General features: G+C 41.5%; 1 protein-coding gene across 3 annotated transcripts in view; it reads right to left on the bottom strand.

The window, feature by feature from the left end:
- GNAI1 (G protein subunit alpha i1) overlaps window positions 1–17,982 on the bottom strand; it is a 35,472-nt gene extending 17,490 nt beyond the window's left edge. The window contains exon 1 of one of the 3 annotated variants that reach the window (XM_084530480.1): window positions 17,712–17,982. In XM_084530480.1, coding sequence (XP_084386606.1) covers window positions 17,712–17,829 — 118 coding nt within the window. In that variant the 5' untranslated portion in view covers window positions 17,830–17,982. Of the gene's footprint in view, window positions 1–17,289; window positions 17,311–17,711 lie in introns of those variants that run through there. The other 2 variants (XM_084530478.1, XM_084530479.1) reach the window with 2 other exon arrangements.
- Between the last annotated feature and the right edge of the window lie 1,723 nt (window positions 17,983–19,705).

Here is a 19,705-nt window from a genome sequence, read left to right as displayed (position 1 = left end):
TTATTCAGATCACGTGAAGAAAACAAATGGAGGTTTTTTTGTTTGTTTGTTTTTTTAAAGCTTCATGCTAAATTGCCTGCAGTTTGACTAACAACTTTTATAAAATATGTCAGAAAATGACATATTTTATTCACTGTCCCATACTGAAAGGAGATTTGCTATTTTTGCATTCCAGAAAGCAGAGCTCAGCCAGGCTTTCAGATAGACGCAGAGCTGCACTGATATAAAATATCATTTCCTTTATCTCAGTGTGTTCTGTACAGCAAAATGAGAACTGTTGTAGGAAGTATTACACGGGAGCAAGCAGAATTAAATATTTCATGTGACAGCTGCACATAAAATGTCAGAGATGGCCATACTGTCACTATGAAACCCTATCCAAATTTAGACAGACTTGAATGTACGTTCCTCAATCATCTAGTAAAGGATACTATTTATCACTTCTGGTACTGGCATATTTGATTTCAGCTTCACTACTGCCAATAAATTTAACACTGAGAGCCTTATTGGTTCAGACAGTAATATAAAAATATTATTAGAATAGTAATAATATAAGAGAAAATGATTGATAAAAGGAGATGGCAGTGCTGCTCTGACTAGAAAAGCAGCAGTCTTTCAGTTCCAAACTTGAAAGAATGGTGGGGAATTTTTGTTTGCTTGGTTTTGAATGAAAGTAAGTTAACTGTCAGGTCATCTCCACAGGACAAAAGGCGGCTTTAGGAACTGATGAGTATTTTCATCCCTCCTGTGTACTTGGTGTCCTTTGTAATACATCATAGGAGCTCCTCAGTAAGACAAGTCAGAGGGCAACATATCCTATGAGAATCCCATTTAAAACAGAGTTGTCTTCAAAGCTTTTATTGACATAATCCAGTACATCACCTACGTCTAGTACTCTTATTATACCTGTTTGCCAGAAGGCAGATAGATCTTTATGCTTCATTATGCAAACTGACAGTGTGGAAAAAAAGTATGTCCACCTTCATCAGCACAACTGAACACAGGAAACAGAACCATGTTTCCTGCATAAACCCTACTATATAGACACTAAATTGTCATTTTTCTTTTGAAGCCAACTTTCAGCTTTGGAAACAGAAGGGAGAGGAAAACAAAATGAGGCTTCTTTGTGTGGAAATAGCTTAAAAAAAAAATAAAATTAACAAACCAACTGTATAAATAGCATTCTGAATAAACTGAGTAGGGCTACCAACACTCAAATCTAAGAAACAGCTAAACAAATGTTTGGCTCTCCAAGCTTCTATCAGGCCAATTACACAGTAGACTTACACAAAATATTAAGACAACTACATGAAACTTTAGCAAACATCATTATAAGCAGGTTTAATACTCATTTACTTTCTAAATGGAGCATGTCTGTATTAAAAAAATAATTTTAAAAAGTATTTTTGTAATTTGACTATAAATAACAGGTCGGCAAAAAATGTTACTTTAAACTACTCTCAGTATCTCATGATTTATTATCCCCCACACTGCCCACATAATAAGTATTCCAGAACTACAGATTTCACAAACAAATGTTTTATGAACTCAAGCATAGAAACTGATGGTTTTAAGCTCTAAGATCTTGACAGTAACATTTCCAACTTGTGAAGGACTTGATAATTGCTTACTGAAGAAGCTACTCATATACCAAAATAAATAGCAGTCCAAACTATTTCAAGTACATAGTATCCCTATTTAGAAGAAACCAACTGTTAAGTGCAACCATTTCTAATAGTACAAAGATATTCCTGGCAACGTAACACAAAAATAAATGTGGATTAAATTTGAGTGAAAGAAATACTTGGTAGAGTTAGATAAAAACTGATGAGTAGAACAAGGCTGGCTTTGAACTATCAAATCAATCTGAAAAAGTACAGAACCTACAAACAAGTAGAATAGTCTTGTATGTTTCCAGAGAAGAGCTCAAGTCTGGACAAGAGTAATTAATGTAAAACTTTCAATGCGTGCTTGTTAGCTCTTCAGACTGTAAAGAAGAAGACTTGCACCAGACCAGCTTAAATAGACAGGCAAAGTTTATACTAAATAATTAAATTGTTGGATTAATCCACCGTAACACCCTTTCCCCACAACTCTCCTACCCGGTCTTCCACCAGATATTACCACTTTACAGTAGCAGATACAAGGTGAATGGTGCCTGCTCCTCAGCTATCCCTGAGGACGGCACAAGCAGAATGCCCAGTGATTTCTGCTGCTTCTGCTATGGGGACAATAACCTCTTACAACATCACAGAATTGCCAGACAGCTCGCAAATATCACCTCTTAAATTTATCACTTCATGAAACGTTACCAGAAATGAGACTTCTATTAGAACTCGAGCTGTTAATCATTGTTACTATATTCAAAAACACCTACGTGCCAGCTAGTACAAGAAAAACAGTGAAAACTTTGTTTCTACATATCTACTAGACAGGCTGACCACTAACTGAAACATTCGCCCACACCAGCCTCTACACAAATATATTGGTCTCCGGTCTCTCTACACTCCTCACAGAGTTTATTTTTGTCTTGTGCTTCCCCCTTCACCCTTTCTGAAACCACATTGACAGTTATGCTTCTTAATCATAGAATGGTTTGCGTTAGAAGGGACCGTAAAGATCACCCAGTTCCAACTCCCCGTCATGAATTTCTTCCTAATCTAAATCTAGTTTAAAGCCCCTTGTCCTATCATTACACCCCCTGACAAAGAGTCCCTCCCCAGATTTCCTGTAGGCCCCCTTAGGTACTGCAAGGCCGCTGGAAGGTCTCCCCGGAGCCTTCTCTTCTCCAGGCTCAACAACCCCAACTTCCTCAGCCTGTCTCCATAAGAGAGGTGCTGCAGCCCTCTGATCATCCTCTTGTCCCTCCTCTGGGCTCATTCTAATATGTCCATGTCCTTCATGTGCTGGGGGGCCCAGAGCTGAATGCAGGGCCTCAGGAGGAGTCATATGAGAGCACAGCAGAGGAGGACAATCACTTCCCTCACCCTGCTGGCCACACTTCTGTTGATGCAGCTCAGGATGTGGCTGGCTTTCTGGGCTGCAAGCACACATTGCTGACTCATGTTGAGCTTCTCATGAGCCAACACCTCCAGGTCCATGTGCCTTACCATAGTTTCCAGGAGGATCTGCTCCATGATCTCGCTGAGCACAGAGGTGAGACTGACTGGGCTGTTGGTCCCCAGGTCTTCTTTTTTTTTTTTTCCCCTTTTTAAAAATAGGGTTGTTTCCCCTCCTCCAATCAGCAGAAACTTCACTGGACTGCCACGACTTCCCAAATATGATGGATAGTGGCTTAGCAACTACATCCACCAGTTCCCTTAGGACTAGTGATGTATCTCATCAGGTCCCATGGACTTGTGCACCTTCAGGTTCCTTAGCTGGTCTCAAACTTATCTTCTCCTACAGTGGGCAGTTCATTGTTCTCCCAGTCCCTGCCTTTGCCTTCTGGGGCCCTGGCTATGTGGCTGGAGCTCTTGCCAGTAGACTGAGACAAAAAAGTCATTTAGTACCTCAGCCTTCTCCATAACCCCGGTGACCAGGTCTCCTATTTCCTTTTGGAAAGGGCCCACAATTTTCTTAGCCTTCCTTTTATCACTGAGGTAACTATAGACGCCTTTCTTGTCCGTGACATCTCTGGCCAATTTTAATTCTAACAGGCTTTCCTGCCCTGATCCCTGGCTGCCCAGACAATGTCTCTGTTCCCATGCTCTCTGTTCTTACTTACACTCTCTGTAGGCCTCCTTTTTCTGTTTTGAGTTTGTCCAGGAGCTCCTTGTTCATCCATGCAGGACTCCTGGCATTTTTGCCTGACTTCTTTGTTGGGATGCATTGTTGAATATTAACCAGCTTTCTTGGGCACCTCTTCCCTCTAGTGCTTTGCCCCATGGTACTCTACCAAGCTGAAGAGGACAAAGTCAGCTCTCACAAAGTTCAGGGTAGTGAGCTTGCTGTGCCCCCTCCTTCATGCCCTCAGGATCCTAAACTGCACCATTTCATGGTCACTACAGCCAAGACTGCCCTTGAGCTTCACATTCCCCACTGGCCCCTCCTTGTTGGTAAGAATGAGCTCTTGCACAGCGCATCTCCTCGCTGGCTCTTCTATCACTTGGAGAACAAAGTTATCGTTAATGCATTCTAGCCCTGCTGTGAGGTCCTTCCAACAGATAACTGGGTGGTTGAGGAGCAGAGCTTGTGAACATTAGGTTGCTTCTGTCTGTCTGTTGAAATCCTCATCTGCTTGGTCTTCCTGATCAGGTGGCTTGTAGCAGATCACCACTATAATGTCACTCGTCCCTGCCCTACCTCTAATCCTGACCCATCAGCTCTCTGTCAGCTCCTCATCCATCCCCAGGCAGAGCGCCATGCCCTCCAGCTGCTCACTGATACAGAGGGCAATGCCCCCTCCTTGTCTCCCCTGTCTGTCCTTCCTAGAGCTTGTATCCTTCCATTCCAATGCTCCAGGCATGGCAGCCATCCCCCCACATCTTCATCATGTCAATGAGGTCATACCCCTGCAGATGTACATATATCTCTAGCTCCCCTTGTTTATTCCCCATGCTACGTGTGTTTAGCATAGAGAGATTTGAGTGTTGAAACAGTTCTGTAAGGGCATCTCAGGCTTTGGAGAAAGACTCTCCCTCCTGCTGGTCCTTGTTACCAGCTTCTTATCCACTACCATCTTGCTTTCTTCTAATTCTGTGGCAGCTATAACTGCTGACAGCTTGTGCTCCTTTTCCCCCCAACTGTGTTTGTGGAGCCAACCAAAGGTTTTCTCTTAAAGGGTACTCATTACTTATGAAGTGGCATTAGTCTGGGAATTTCTGCAGCTACTGGAATTTGAATATGTCAGCAGATTTTGAATGAATTAAGAATGAAGCTGTGTGAGTGTTATCTGGAAGAAAATATTTCAGTAACTTAACAATGCAGTAATGGAGTGTGAATCCCAGATTACATCACTGGTTGAAGCCACGGGAGTGACAGATTCTAAAATTGTGACACTGACTCAGATGAAAGAACTGAAAAAATTCTCAAAGTTTCAGTAGCAACATGCTGGTTTATTTCTAGAGCAGAATAACTATTTAAACCTACAATCTCTTGAAAGAAAACAGAAACATTGCCTTAGATGAGCAACAGTGTCATCATAATTTAAAATCTGAAGTATTTTCTTCAATTAATATGTTAATTCATATGCATAGCTTCACACAAATGGCAAGAAATGTCCAAACCATCAGAACCATGACAAGCTGAGATTCAAAGGTTTTGAAATAAGCCTCTTACTTGATTATGCCAAAAATCAAGGGAATGGATAAATTCTTAGAGATGAAAACTACAGTTGTCAAAGAGCATACATGATCGCTAAATGCCACACCGCCAACAGGTAAAAGACTTGCGGCGCCAAGTTTATTTAACATGGCAATGCCAAGAGCAGCTTGATAAGGCTATCATTTAACTACTTAAATGCAAAGCTATGCTACTATCTTCTAAAAGAAATGGCAATCTCCTAAAAATTCAAAGCCCAGACATTTGGTGTTTTTAATGGAATAGCAAATAACCGACCTACTCTTCAAAATTAAGGACTTTAATTTGTTTGTTAGTTAAAAAGTGTAAGTAAAAGTGGTTATCTTTGGAGGGTACATATTGGTACGCTCAGAAACAATAATCACTATATAGTTTGAAGTCATGTTATGAAAGGATGTGATTAAAGATATTCTAGAGTGTGAGTTTGAGTGGGTATTGTATGACCCTACTACATGCCAAGTGCTCCAACAGAAATAACCACCCTCTTTGGTTTACTTTAATCAAGATGGCTACCATCAAATTCAGCCATCAGAGTACAACATGCCTAATATCATTAAACATGTAGAAGTCCACCCTGCCCTTTTTTCTTGACAGTGTGGTTGGCCTTCATGGTCTTTTACAGTTCACTATAAACAGTAAATACAGTTCAGCTACAAACACGTTGTGCAAAGATGGAAAGTTCAGTGACTGAGATACCAGACAGAATGTCTGCTATTAAGCAGACAATCATTAGTCACAACCAAAGAAACTTTACAAAGAAGTTACAACTGCTACATAGGTATACATTATGCCAGTTATGCTGGTGGAGACATGTAACAAAAGAACATGGAATTCACATCTCATGCTCCACTTGCGATTCAGAACAAGACTATTGTAATACCTACAGTTGTGACAGTTCCAATTGTCCCTGCTACCTCAGATTACTGTGTAATGATACAAACAGTTGGGAAAAATCAGAAAGCAAGGTGGTTACATTCATAACAAAACAGAAGGAGATCTCTTGTGTAAATATGAACTGTTTGTTGTTTTTTTAAAGCTCTATTTGTCTTTTGACACCAAGGCATCATTTGCAAATGAGACAAATGGGTATTGTCAAAGTTTATAGAAGGGCAAATGCAGTTATACTAAAGGTCAGCCCACTATTTTAAAAGTAGCGTAATAAATCTTAGTTCACACAAATTTTTAGTCTTCACTCATGTCTAGAGAGGTTTTCATCTTGTACAGCTTGAGGACTATGAGATCCATAAAGATGAGGATAATAAACACATAGATTGTCAACTGAAATTCACTACCAAAAGGTCTCTACCTCTACCAAAAAGTTGTAGGGACTTACAAGCAACACAGAATGGAATATTAAATGAAAAGGTCTAGCTATCCACACTGATCTTTTACAAAAACACATTCAGAACTCTTATTTGTATTTGAATCAGAAGAAATAAAGATTGCATGCACATGTATTTTTCACACAAAGCTCCCTACAAGCAGAATATTATTTTTGGTTAACACTACTGAAAGAAAAATCTATTTTTTAAAATGGATTTTGAATTAAACAACTGGTCTCAAATAAAGCTGAGAAAGCTTTGCAGTTCATCAAATTTCAACCCATTTGAACAAGCAGTCACAACCAGCAAGACCAGAAGTGAGAAATAAAGATACCTATATAAATATCAGTTTGTTAGCCTCAAACAAGTATTTTGTCAAGGTTAAATCTATTCTAACACCAAAAGGCCCTACAATTCAGAACAGCAGACAGAAAATAATCTAAGTAACTTCTCATCTAGGAAATAAAATGACATCGTTTGCTAGCAAACACTGAGGCACTAAAGCATATTAGAAGGAATCCTTGTTAATGTCTTTAAGAGCTTTAGAAGGCATATAATGGTTTTGCTAAGAGTCTACCGGATTTAATAAGGATCAGTAACTGAATCAGCATACAGCTGAGAAATCCTCTTTCAAAATGCTTAAAGAAATATTTAATGCATCAAAAATGCAGACAATACTTAAACAAGACTTAGCAGCCTACTTGCAGTCAGTCTCGTACTGTACATCACTGGTAGATTCTGAAGTGAATGGGAATTCAAAATTACATTTAATTGAACAGAATCTGTAAGTAATCCAGACAGTTGTCTCTTTTACTCCCAGTTCTGTTATTGCAAGCCATTTTACCTCCAACCATAGACGATTTTAAAATTACATTTCAATACTCCAATCACATTGTACCCAGTTTATAATGTTGGTATGACTTCACTGTTTTAACTGGAGACTACTATCTCCATTCTTCTGTGTACTCTACTGTTTGGACACGGAGCTGGTAAAATTATGGTTCTTAGCCACTACCATCTGGCTTCTGCACGAAGCACTGGGCAGAAAAGGACTCTTCCTAATAAAGACTACAACCTCTAAGTTAGAACAGCATTCAGAAGAATAAGGAAACATAGGTTTCACTCTCCTTAGACTTGGAAGGAAACCAAAATTCACACCTCCATTTTCCAGTGAAGTGCTCTTATCAACACACTTCTTGAAAAAGCCTGGCACTATCTCCTACTCCAGCAATGTTTTAAAATAAAAGTGGGTTTTGAATGAGCTCAACACGTCCACCGTCTGCACCTGGCAGGTGAACACAATTTCACATGATTGTTAATTGAATTGTACAGTAAACTGTGACAGAGAAACACAGAAACTGAAAGAATCTCATTCAGTATCCATTTGCCCTTACAACCACTGCAGCTCATTTCCAGTGCTCCATTTGCATCAGGCACATACCTCTGCTGTTCATTCTGCAGTTACCGATCCAGGTGCCCAGCAGCAGACCATTATGTTATTATCATCAGTTAAATTGACCACTCCAGCAGCAAACTAAGTCAAAACAGAATAGCCAATTTGACTATTAAACCAGCACAAAACTGAATTAAACACTCAGAAGTGCCAGGGAAAGGGTAGAACCATTCAGCCAGATGCTCTAAGAGCTCTCTCCTGTTAGCAATACTGAGTTTTTACACTGGTGCAACTGCTTATGTCACTACATTATTATACAACATACCCTGCTTATTTCCAGCATTCCAGTATGGATTTAGAAACCAGGCAGAAACATTATTAGTTTCCCTGGAATCTATTAAAAACACAGAGATTCAGAATTTCCTCCCCATCAAGATGCACAATTCATGTTATGAGCAAAACAAAATTTATCAGCTTCATCTACATAAGAAAATTATATAGATAGATGCATGAGAGAAATTTTTAAAACTTTACAAAAGAATGATGGGGTACAGGTTGCCATTTAACTCCAACAACTGTGCCTCTAATCAGTGTTTTCATGTCAAAACCCAGACCATATTAAGTTCTAAAAGATACTGAGAATTATAAACCTGCTGCACAGTTTCAACAGGAATTTTCATTACAGTACAATGATTTCTTCTTTAAAAGCAATCAGTTTAGAGCAATGATTGTAGGGACTTCCTGTCCACTTTGGTTGCCTAGATACAGTTACATTTAACCAAAAAATGCAATCAGGTACCTTGCTAAGCGTATTATATGTTTCAAATGCAATAATACATTTCTAAAAAGCACATATGAAAAAGTAACGCAGTTTATTGCATAGACTGAAGCACTATATATGCAAATGTTGATTCCTTTAAATAAGTAGTTATATGAAACGTATTTTCTAATTTCAGTATCAATTTTTATAGGTATATCAAATACTGCAGGTTACATGCATCTCTCAGTACAAATGCATAACTCTCATATCAACATACGGATGTATATCAACACCTCTAGTTGATTTATCAAGTTAATACCTAAATAGAGAAGAAATGGGGTTACTCAGAGGTTCAATGGTCCTTCAATTACTAAGGCCAGGAAAGGAAGGCAATTCATGTGCTTTAAGGTATGTTTAACATAAACACTTGTTAACAAGTCTCTAAAGAATTGTTTCTTAATATGCTGTAAGTGAAGTACCCCAATGGTTCAGATCCTGAAAGAATGATATTATGAACAATTAAAAAAAAAATCAGCCTCCCTGGGCAGCCTGTGCCAGTGCTCAGTCACCCACACAGCACAGAAGCACTCCTGGTGTTCAAGTGGAACCTCCTGTGCTCCATTTTTGTCCATTGCTTCTTGTCCTGTCAGTGGGCACCACTGAAAAGAACCCAGCTCCATTTTCTTTGCCCCCTCCCTTCAGATATTTATCCACATTGATGAGATCCCCCTGAGATTCCTCTTCTGAGGCTGAATGGTCACAGCTCTCAGCCTCTCCTCACAGGAGAGATGCCCTAGTCCCTTGGTCATCTTTGTAGCCCTTTGTTGGGCCCTTTCCAGCATGCCTATGTCTCTCCTGTACTGGGGGCCCAGAACTGGACACAGCACTCCAGGCATGGCCTCACCAATGCTGAGTAGAGAGGAGGGGTTACCTCTCTCAACCTGCAAGGAATAATCCATTTGGGTATCTGTGACACTAGCTAATCTTTAGGTCATTTCACTGGGATAGCATACACAGACACATAACACTTTACCTCTTGTAACATATTCACGCTATGGACAGTTCCAGAGATCTTCAACTGGCTCTGCAGCTTTGCTAATTCGAACAGCAAAGTCACAATACTGTGAAAGATCTTTTAAATTCCTAACTAATACTTCTACACTGTGAAAGGGTTATGAGCAGACAGGTGCAAACAGAGCATGACATTTCATTATTCCTCTATTTCCCATTCTGATTCTCATTTATTTTGTCCTGCCTGCGCCTACCAAACCAACTCAATGGACAAGGAGAACAAAGCATATTTAAGAAGAGGTAAGTCTTTTTACAGGCCAGTCAGCCTCACCTCAAGAGGACAAAGCCAGGATCTTTTCAGTGGTGCCCACTGACAGGACAAGAAGCAATGGACAAAAATGGAGCACGGGAGGTGCTGCCTGAACACCAGGAGCACTTCTGCACTGTGTTGGTTACTGAGCACTGGCACAGGTTGCCCACAGAGACTGTGGGGTCTCCTCCTTGGAGATCTTCAGAAGCCTCCTGGACGTGGTCCTGGACAGGCTGCTCTGGGTGTCCCACTTGAGCAGGGGCTGTGCCAGATGGACCCAGAGTAGGCCGAGGCTGGCAGGGCCCTTATTGCACAAGCACACATTCCTAATAGGCAAAACTGTCTCAGCAAAAAAGCATTTGCTATTTTGTCTCTGTTTTCTAATATATTGCAGTATCTTCACTATCCTTCAGCTCAGAAATGCCTCTAAGTTGAGCCACTCCAAAAACTCTCCATTTTTCCCATAGTACTTCCTGCTCTCACAAGTTTGAAGTCTCAAGTTTTCAAACTACCCTTTATATACATTATGAGCTTAAATATTTCTTTTTTTTGCATACAGAATCTCTCAGGCGAAGCCAACCAAACTCCATTTAGAGAATAACAAAACAGTAATTTACACAAAGCCTGAGACAATAGTAGGACACTGAACAAACAAGAGCAATAAATAGAACAGCTGAGCTCAGTAAAGCTGGTCAATGACTAAGAGTCAGCCTCAGAATAGCAAGTTTTCCATCAATACAGGCTCTCCTATACACATTTTGGAAAAAGCCTTATAATAGTTAATTATCAAGTCAGTTCCGATCTTTATGGCAGCGTTTCCATGGCAGAAAAAATCTTCACACTTAACAGAACATCTTAAATCTCTCTTCTCTACTTCCAGTTTTCTACCTTGACATTTGCCAGAAAGCACATTACAGGAAACACTGCAGACATCCATCAAACCCAGCAGCAAAACTCACTTCAGAATTTCATGCCCTCTGAAGCAGACCGATGGCTGGGTTTCAATATATTTGGCCAGATTTTAGGATATGCCCGTTTCTTCCTTCTGAGAGTACTGAGACAACTACAGACAAATACAGCAGCAACAGAACAAAGTACTTCAGGGATACAGTTACATAAATCAGCATGGCCTAACTCTACAGGACAAAGCTTGAGTTCAAGTTGTCCCAACAAAACTATGTAAGGAGCATTACTGTAACCCGCAGTTAGTTAAAAATGGCTCTTCATGAAAGGGGGTGAGCTTCAATAATAAAATCTATAGGACTGAAGTAAGCTGTCATATCAGCATGATGGTACAATTAACTGTGCTGCTAGAGAAGGTAAAAAGAAACCAATTAAGGTAGTGTAATACAGAATTTGTGTTGTCTTGAGGCAGTGTTGATGCTGGGAGTGAACTGTATTACTAAAAAAAAAATACCTTACTGGAGCTTTTTTGGTTTCAGATTCAAGAGGGGGAAAAACATCAAGAAAAAAAAAAAAAAAAGCACTGTGTTGCTTTTAAAAGACAACTAAAGGGAAAATAATCTTAAGCATAGACACTGGAAATATTTGTTGGGTAACTCTTGAATTCCCCCTCAAGAAACGTCTAATGGTTGATACAAAAGTTAAACTAATTTTTATGTATATCCATAAACTACACCTTTTAATCAAGAGAGGAAAAAGGACAGACCCCACTGCAGGTATCATGGCACAGTACAAAATACACAGTTTCTCTTTAGCCATTTCTAAAATCATTTCTTTCAGGGTATGTTGTACTGAAGTGAATTTTTCATCAGGATGTTAAAGAATTAAAATCACAATGCAATCACAAATGGCGACTTCATACAGAAACTTTCACAGTGAAAATAATTTGCATTGTAGTAAAGAAGTCTATATGCACATCAAAGACCAATATTATGATGTTGCAAATTATTACACCAGCATTAAAATAGAAAAAGACAAGCATAAAAACCCAAACTGCAATTATACATAGCTGTGCTTTCTGCGCATGCATGAGCCTCCTTACACAAAAACAAGGCGAATTATTACACTATGAGAAATCTAGTAATTTTGATTTTATCCTTTGAAAGTGTTATATTCAGTACTAAGGCTTGAGGATTACATCAATTTAATTACAAGTCAAATATAGAAGTCCACATAAATAACATCCTGATGCCAAAGTCCAGCTGTATCACATTAAAATTCAAGAGAGCTGCTGTTTCAGAGCTTCTCCTAAAAAGCACCTAAATCTAAGCAGATTAGATAGCAGAAAGTCTGCAAAACAAAACAAAACCAAAAAAAAAAATGGGGGGGGGGGGGGGGGGAAGCACAAACTATTAGCTTAACTTCAGTACCTGGGAAAGTTATGGAGAAGATTGTCCTGGAGGATGTTGAATGGCCCTTAAAGAACAAAGCTATTATCTGGCATAGTTAACATCAGGTCATGAAGGAAAAGTCCTGCTTTAGTAATTTGGTCTCCTTCTATGACAAGGCCACCCACTTAGTGGCTGAAGGGAAGGCAGCGGATATAATCTTTCTGGATTTCAGTAAGGCCTTTGATACCATCCCTCACAGCATCCTTCTGGACAAACCGTTTAACTGTGAGATAAACAGGGTGATACTATGCTGGGTGATGAACTGGCTGTACAGCAGACCTCAAAGGGCTGTAGAGGGGCTACAGCTGGCTGGTGAACCATTCAGCACTAGCAGTGCTCCCCAGGGCTTGGTTCTAGGGCCAGTCCTGTTGAACTTTGTTATCAACGATGTGGATGTAGGAGTGGAGCGCATTCTTTGCAAAACTGCTGATGATGCCAATCTGGGACTTGCTGTTGACTCCCTGGAGCGACAAGAGGCCTTAGAAAGAGCTCTAGATCGGAGCACTAAGCAATCAGCAACCACATGAAATTCGTCAAAGGTAAATGCCAGTCAAAAATAAGTGATTCTCCCACTATATATTCTCCCAAAGCTGGTAAAAGGGCAAGAAGGCACATGCTTTGAGGAAAGGCTGAGGACACTTGGGTTGTCTCGCCTATAGAAAAGGAGGCTGTGAGGTAACCTCTTTGGTTTCTGCAATGCCATGAGGAAGAAAAAAAGGAGAAGCCAATCTCTCCTTCACGATAAGCAATGATAAGACACACAGGAATGGCACAAAGCTGGGCCAGGGGAGCTACAGGTTAGATACCAGGAAATGCTTTTTTACTGCGAGTGTGATAAAACACCGGAACAGGCTTCCTAGAGAGGTGGCTGATGCCTTATGCCTGCCAGCATTCAAGAGGTATTTGGATTAACAATACGCTTTAATGTTTGAGAGGTTTTGATCAGACAGCTGGACTTGATGATCTTTGTAGGCCCCTACCAACCGAAATATTCCATTCTAAACAAAAAGTAATATTAACCACTTCTTTTAGGTATCATTTGTAAATATCTGATAGATAGTTGCCTTTGAAGATCAGACAGGAGATATTGTCAAGAATGTTTTAGGCCAGTACAATCAAAGTTGGCATAACTTAATAAAGATGCGGTCAACACCTCTGAAAGGTGCAATATATGTTTGTAAGAATAAGGCTTGAGAACTTCTGTAAATTGAGACTTCTAAATTCTTGTAGGTTTTCAAGCATGGAGAAAGAATACACTGGAGGAAAGGCAAGAAAATGAATGATACAAAAAGCACTTTTTTCTTCCCCATGGTGCAGCGAGGTCTGAAGGAAAGTAAAGATTATGAGGATGCTGCTGCTGGAAAGATGAGTATGCAGTGGGAGTCAATTGACTAAGCAGAGATATGCAGGTCTGGAACAAAAGAAAAGCAGCTAGAGAAAATGCTTGAGATGTGAAGGTTTAGAACTGAATGTAATTCTAGTTAATGCCTTAAGCATCAGGGAGGACTGCAGCAAAAAAGATTAAGAGCAGTACTCTGCCTTAAACTGAAAAATAGGTTAAGAACATGACAACATTGTTCCAGTGTGAATCACAAGCATCTGTTCAGGAATGCAGAAGTAGCTATACTGGTCACCAGTACAGAAGTATCTGGTGAACTAAAATCTGGACACATGATTATCTAGAAAGATGATGCAGAACTGCAGTTGTCAAATGTGATCCGTGGCTTCCTGGTCCCCAGGATCCACTCCTAAAGAATGTGAAAGAAATACCTTCCTGAATGCCTTGTTCAATGAGCCTGAACACTTGATTTGCTGTATTAGGCAAGAAATGTGATAATCCACAAATCAAATGTGCTAATCCTATAAACTCATACTGCCAGTTTGAATGTATTCATAAAACTTGATGAGTTAACCTCATACCAGAAGGCTTTCTTCTAAATGAGGTACTGCCTGTTCTCCTGCAGTTGGCATAAATTCAGTCTTATGTGCTCTGGCTAATTCAACAGAAAGGCACTTGCAAATCCACACCTGATCTGGATCACATGTATATTAATGCAGCACACAGACCAGCCACGGAGAGCCACCATCTCCTAACATGAGTAGAATTACATTTGTTCTGCAAGCATCATTGTAGGCTTTTTTTTTTCTTCTGAATATCAAGAGTTAGAAAGATGGGGAATCAGAAGACAGGAAGAACGTGGTTCAATTGCCTCTATTCCTTGGAAGCCAGCCAAGATAGAAGATATACCTGGTCTGAACTACTTCTTTGAAAAGCAGTATATACGAGTTTATCTGTAAGAAACTGCAACAACAAAAAACATAATAAAACAAAATATTACTTCAATCAGGAAACAGGTATACGAATGATCAACTTGATACAAATGTTAAGTGCTTAAGAAAAAGTGCTTTGTGTATTAAATTCTTTTTAGCAGTGAACAACATATTAGACTGCCCTTAAATATCATGGGAAGTCAAAAAATGTTTCTTCATCACAAATAGGAGATACATTGATCCAAAATGAATTTAAATGAAACAAGCTCATTTATTTAATGATTTTAAAGTAAAATAAAATCACCAAGCTCCACATACAAACACATTTGCCAGCTGGCTTACAAATTATGTGCTCATGTTCAGCTTCTAATAACGAGGATGACTCTCAAATTTTACAGAAAAGGTTCTCCTGCTGTTAGCATATCACATTAAAGCTCACAGAATTACAAAGTTACAATATTATTTTACATGGATAGTGTTTCAAAATCAGTATTCTTGGTACCAAATTGGTACCAAATGAGGTACCAATTTATAGACATTATGAAATAAGTTAAATAACCCAAGCAATACTACTTTGAACAGAGTAAGTCTGGCCGCTTCTTCCTAGAGACAAGACAACAAAATATAAATCTAACATCGATCAGTGATTTTATTCACAAACTCATGGTTTCTGCACAGCAGTCATACCTCTCTCAAATCATTGAAATTCTAGAGAAACCTTTAGAAAAGCTTCTAAATTTAGTTTTATTCCATTATATGCCAGAAATAGACTGATTATAATTATAACCATATCTTCCAGTTGAACATACTAATTCAAGTCTCAGTAGGATTCTCTAATCACCATACAAAAATACAGCTTTTACAGATGCTGGTGTAATACCTCTCCTTGGGCCAATAGGTTTATAGCTACACACTCTTTTTCTACATAAGCAAGGTATTTTAGATGCTTCTCACACCACATATTTTCCTGCCAGCAGACCACAACTTGTACTTTTCCTTTTATTCTGGTATCTTTTTAGCAGAACAAGCCCATAAATAGATGCAGGAATACAACCGAGTTGATGATCAACTATGACATATGGGCAGAGCAAGCAATTCGGAAAGTGAGTGGTGAGAAGAGACTGACTCTAGTGGAAGTAACTTAAAATAGTTTTGCCATCACATAAAGCATTTGCATAACATTTAAGACATCTGACACAGTTGCAAGGAAATTTAACAGGAAAACTTTAATTCCAAGAAAACTGAAACACCCAGACGTATCCATGGGTGTATACACAAAACCTCATTTGGAGTTCAGTAAACATTTATGGAATTTTGTGTTTAAAAAAATTATTTGAATGCTGGTCCTAGAAGAAGTTAACCTGTTAGTTTTCACACCTCATTTTAATAGGGGAGGGGGAAACACTATACCAACTGAGCTGTATTATGAGGAAATGCATGCATTTGACTCACATCCTATGATTTTCTGAGATTCCGGAAAAGAAAGAGAAAAAAAACTTCCTCAAAAACTTTTCTGTATCAGAAAGATTTTAGAAAACAAAACCATAACTTTATACACCAGAGCATCAAACTACTAAAAACAGTTACAAAATTAATTCTCAAATTTAAAGCATCTTCCTATAAAAAGAGACTTTATCCATATCCAAAGAATATTTTAATGACTACCAAACTACATGTACTTAATGTTCTAAACAGAACAGTGAAAATCTGAAAAATGTTTTAAATGCCTTGCCAGAGCACATAAAAATAATTACTTTGGCACCTTCACGACATTTTCTGCAGTACTACTACTGATCAAATAGAGCACAACCTCTCCATGCAACAGTCTGAGGCTTCCAAAGTTGCACAGGCACAGTACCAACCAACAGCCTAACCCTGGAAAGCAAACTGGAGAGAAAAGCTTTGTTTCCCTCATAAGCAAGATTTTAAAACTATACGTACATTTTAGGACGCTTGCTTTTCCCAGACTAGGCTTGCCTCAGCTCTGCATGCACACATGAAAGTGCTTCAGTTTCCTGTACCTGTCTGGGGCTATTTTAGAAGTTTGCAGAAGAACAAAGTTACTTAAAAACTGTAAACGGTACATGGCATTGGTAGTAAATAGACCACTGTTGATGAACACTGTAGGAAAATAAGTTTCAAGAGGAGTGAGAAATTGAGTAGCACTTTAAGAAAATTAGCTTCAGGAGGAAAAGGGCACCATAAAAAACAAACTCCACAGCTTTTTAGCTCCAGGCTAGAACGACCCAGTCTGGTTAACCATAAAGCACATCACGCAGGATTCCTTATAACATCAGTACAATACAAGTCTTGTAGCACCCAGACATCCACAAGTTGTACAACAGTTTGGGTCCTGCACAAAGATATTTCTAATTAAACCTTGCTTCTTTGTTTCTTTTACAGCAATTTTAAGAAGTAATCCTACTTCTGGCTCTCCACATCACCATACCAGTCAAAACACATAAACAAGTAGCTCCAAGTACAGACAAGCAAAACCCAAAACACACGATGCTATATAACGCAATTTGCTACTTTACACGTTTTATAACCCCCCATCAAGGCTTTACTTTACGTTGTCGGGTTCCAGCAACATTAGCAACTCCGAGAAGGATGCGAGAAGTTGCAGGGCGCCTTGCCTTCCTCCCCCTTGACACTAGGTAAGGTCTACAACAAGCGTTCAGACCAAGCGCCCCCCACCCCACAGCCTTCTGAACCCCTCCCAGCTGATGCACACGGAGCCCCCGGCCCGAATTTAAGCAGTTTGCCCCTTTGTGACGGATTTAAGGCCTCCTCTGAGCAAACAATAAGCCCTGAACCCTTTCCCCTCACCCCAAAGCGCCCCCGGGGGCATCCCTCGGAGGGGAAGTGGGGGGTGCCTCGACGGGTCCTCGCCAACCTCAGGTCCACGGGGGGGTCCCCAAAGGGGTGCCCCCAGCCCACAAACCCTATAACAAAGAAGGGGGGGGGCTGCTCCCCGCCCTGCCCTTACCCAGGAGGAGCAGCTTCACCTCCCGGGCCGCCTTCTCGCCGTCCTCCCGCAGGTTCCTGTCGATCATCTTGCTCCTCTCCACCGCCGCCTTGTCCTCGGCGCTCAGCGTGCAGCCCATTTTGGGATGGGGGCTGCTGCTGCTGCTCGATTTCGACCGGGAAGGGAAATTAAAAAAAAAAAAAAAAAAAAAAAAAAAAAGAAAAAGAAAAAAGGGGGGAGGGGGGCGATGTCTACCTCCTTCCCCCCCTCCCTCGCTAGAGCGCACGGAAGCGTTCACCTGGCACGTTTAAGAGTAGGAACGGGAAAAAAATATATATATATATATAAAATAAATAAAATAAATAAGGATTAAAAATAAAGGAAAAAAGATTAAAAAAAAAAAGAAAAAAAGAAAAAGAAAAATATAAAAAATAGAGAAAAAAAATCAGTTTAAAAAAAAAAAAAAAGCACACAAACACAACGAGGGGCTGGGGTGGGCTTCCCCGAAGCCGTTTCCTGGGGAAACGCGGAGATGGCAGCAGGGCTCCCGGAGGCTGGAGGCCGGGTACCGGGCACCGCCGGGTCCCTCCTTCCTTCCCTCCCTCCCTCCCCGCCGCGGAGCTGCCGCGCCCTCGCCCCCGCCCCTCCGGAGGCGCCCAGCCGCGCGCGCCACCCACACGGCGATGGGGGGGGGGCGCGCGCGTGCACGCGGAGGAGGGGCGGGGCGAGCGCGGCAGGGCGCGGCGCTGATTGGTGGGGAGAGGTATGAGTGACGGGGCGGGGAGGAGAGGCCGCGTCGTGCCGCGCCTCTGTGGCGTCACCGCGCGGCCCCACTCACCTGCCTACAGCGGCGGAGGGGGGGGGGGGTGAAGCGGTTGAGGGTGGGGATGTGGTGGTACCGAGCGGGAGGTTCCATTGTGCTCAAAGGGGAGGGGGGGATTGGATCGTGCCACCGCCTGACGGAGCGGCCCCAGAGGATGAGGATCGCCTTGTGGCGGGGAGGCCGTTGTGATCCGGCACGGCCTCGGTCGCCGATGTCCCGCCCTGCGATATGTCGCCTCACGACGCTTCGGCACGCGGCACGCGGGACCAGCCCCCACCCCCCCACACCCCCCCGCGCAGGGGCGGCCTCGAAGCCGTTCCCCCGCGGCCTGTGGAGAGGCCCCTGGTGGAGCAGGCTGTGCCCCTGCAGCCCGTGGGTCCCACACGGAGCAGATCTCCACGCTGCAGCCCGGTGGAGGAGCCCCGGTGGGGCAGGGGGATGTGGCCTGGAGGAGGCTGCTCTAGTATCTTGGCAACGTGCAATAAATTATGTTAATCTTCTTTAACGTTGGGTCTTTTTTTTTTTTGCCCATGATAGTAATCAGTGAGTGATGTCTTTATCTCAGCACGCAAGGTTTTTTTTTCATCATATTTTTCCCCTGCTTTTGTTGAAGAGGGGGAGGGAGAAGCAGTGTGCTGGTGCTGGGGCCACCAGTCTTTTGATGTCTCATCTTTGGCTACCAGTGGGTCCCTTTCAGAGCTGGCTGGAATTGGCTCCTAGAATCATAGAATCATTACAGTTGGAAAAGTACTCAAGATCATCTGGTCCAACCATCATCCTGCCACCAATGTCACCCACTAAAATATGTCCCATGACTCCACCACCTCACTGGGCAAACCGTCCCGATGCCCGACTGCTTTCTGGGAAGAAATGTCTCCTCATTTTCAACCTGAACCTGACCTGGCACAACTTGAAGCCATTCACTCTGGTCCTGTCACTGGTTATCTGTGAGAAGAGGCCAACCCCCAGCTCTCCCCACCTTCCTTTCATGTAGTTGCAGAGAGCAATAAGGTCTCCCCTGAGCCTCCTCTTCTCTAGACTAAACAACCCCAGTGCCCTCAGCCGATCCTCACAGGACTTGTGCTCCAGCCCCTTCACAAGCTCCGTAGCCCTTCTCTGGGCCTGCTCCAGGGCCTCAATGTCCTTATACTGAGGGGCCCAAAGCTGAACACAGTACTTGAGGTGCAGCCTC

Source organism: Aythya ferina (genome assembly GCF_964211825.1).
Source record: "Aythya ferina genome assembly, chromosome: 1".
Classification (NCBI taxonomy): Eukaryota; Metazoa; Chordata; class Aves; order Anseriformes; family Anatidae; genus Aythya; species Aythya ferina.
The sequence above is the reverse complement of the archived record's forward strand: the minus strand, read 5'-3'. Positions and strand labels throughout refer to the sequence as shown.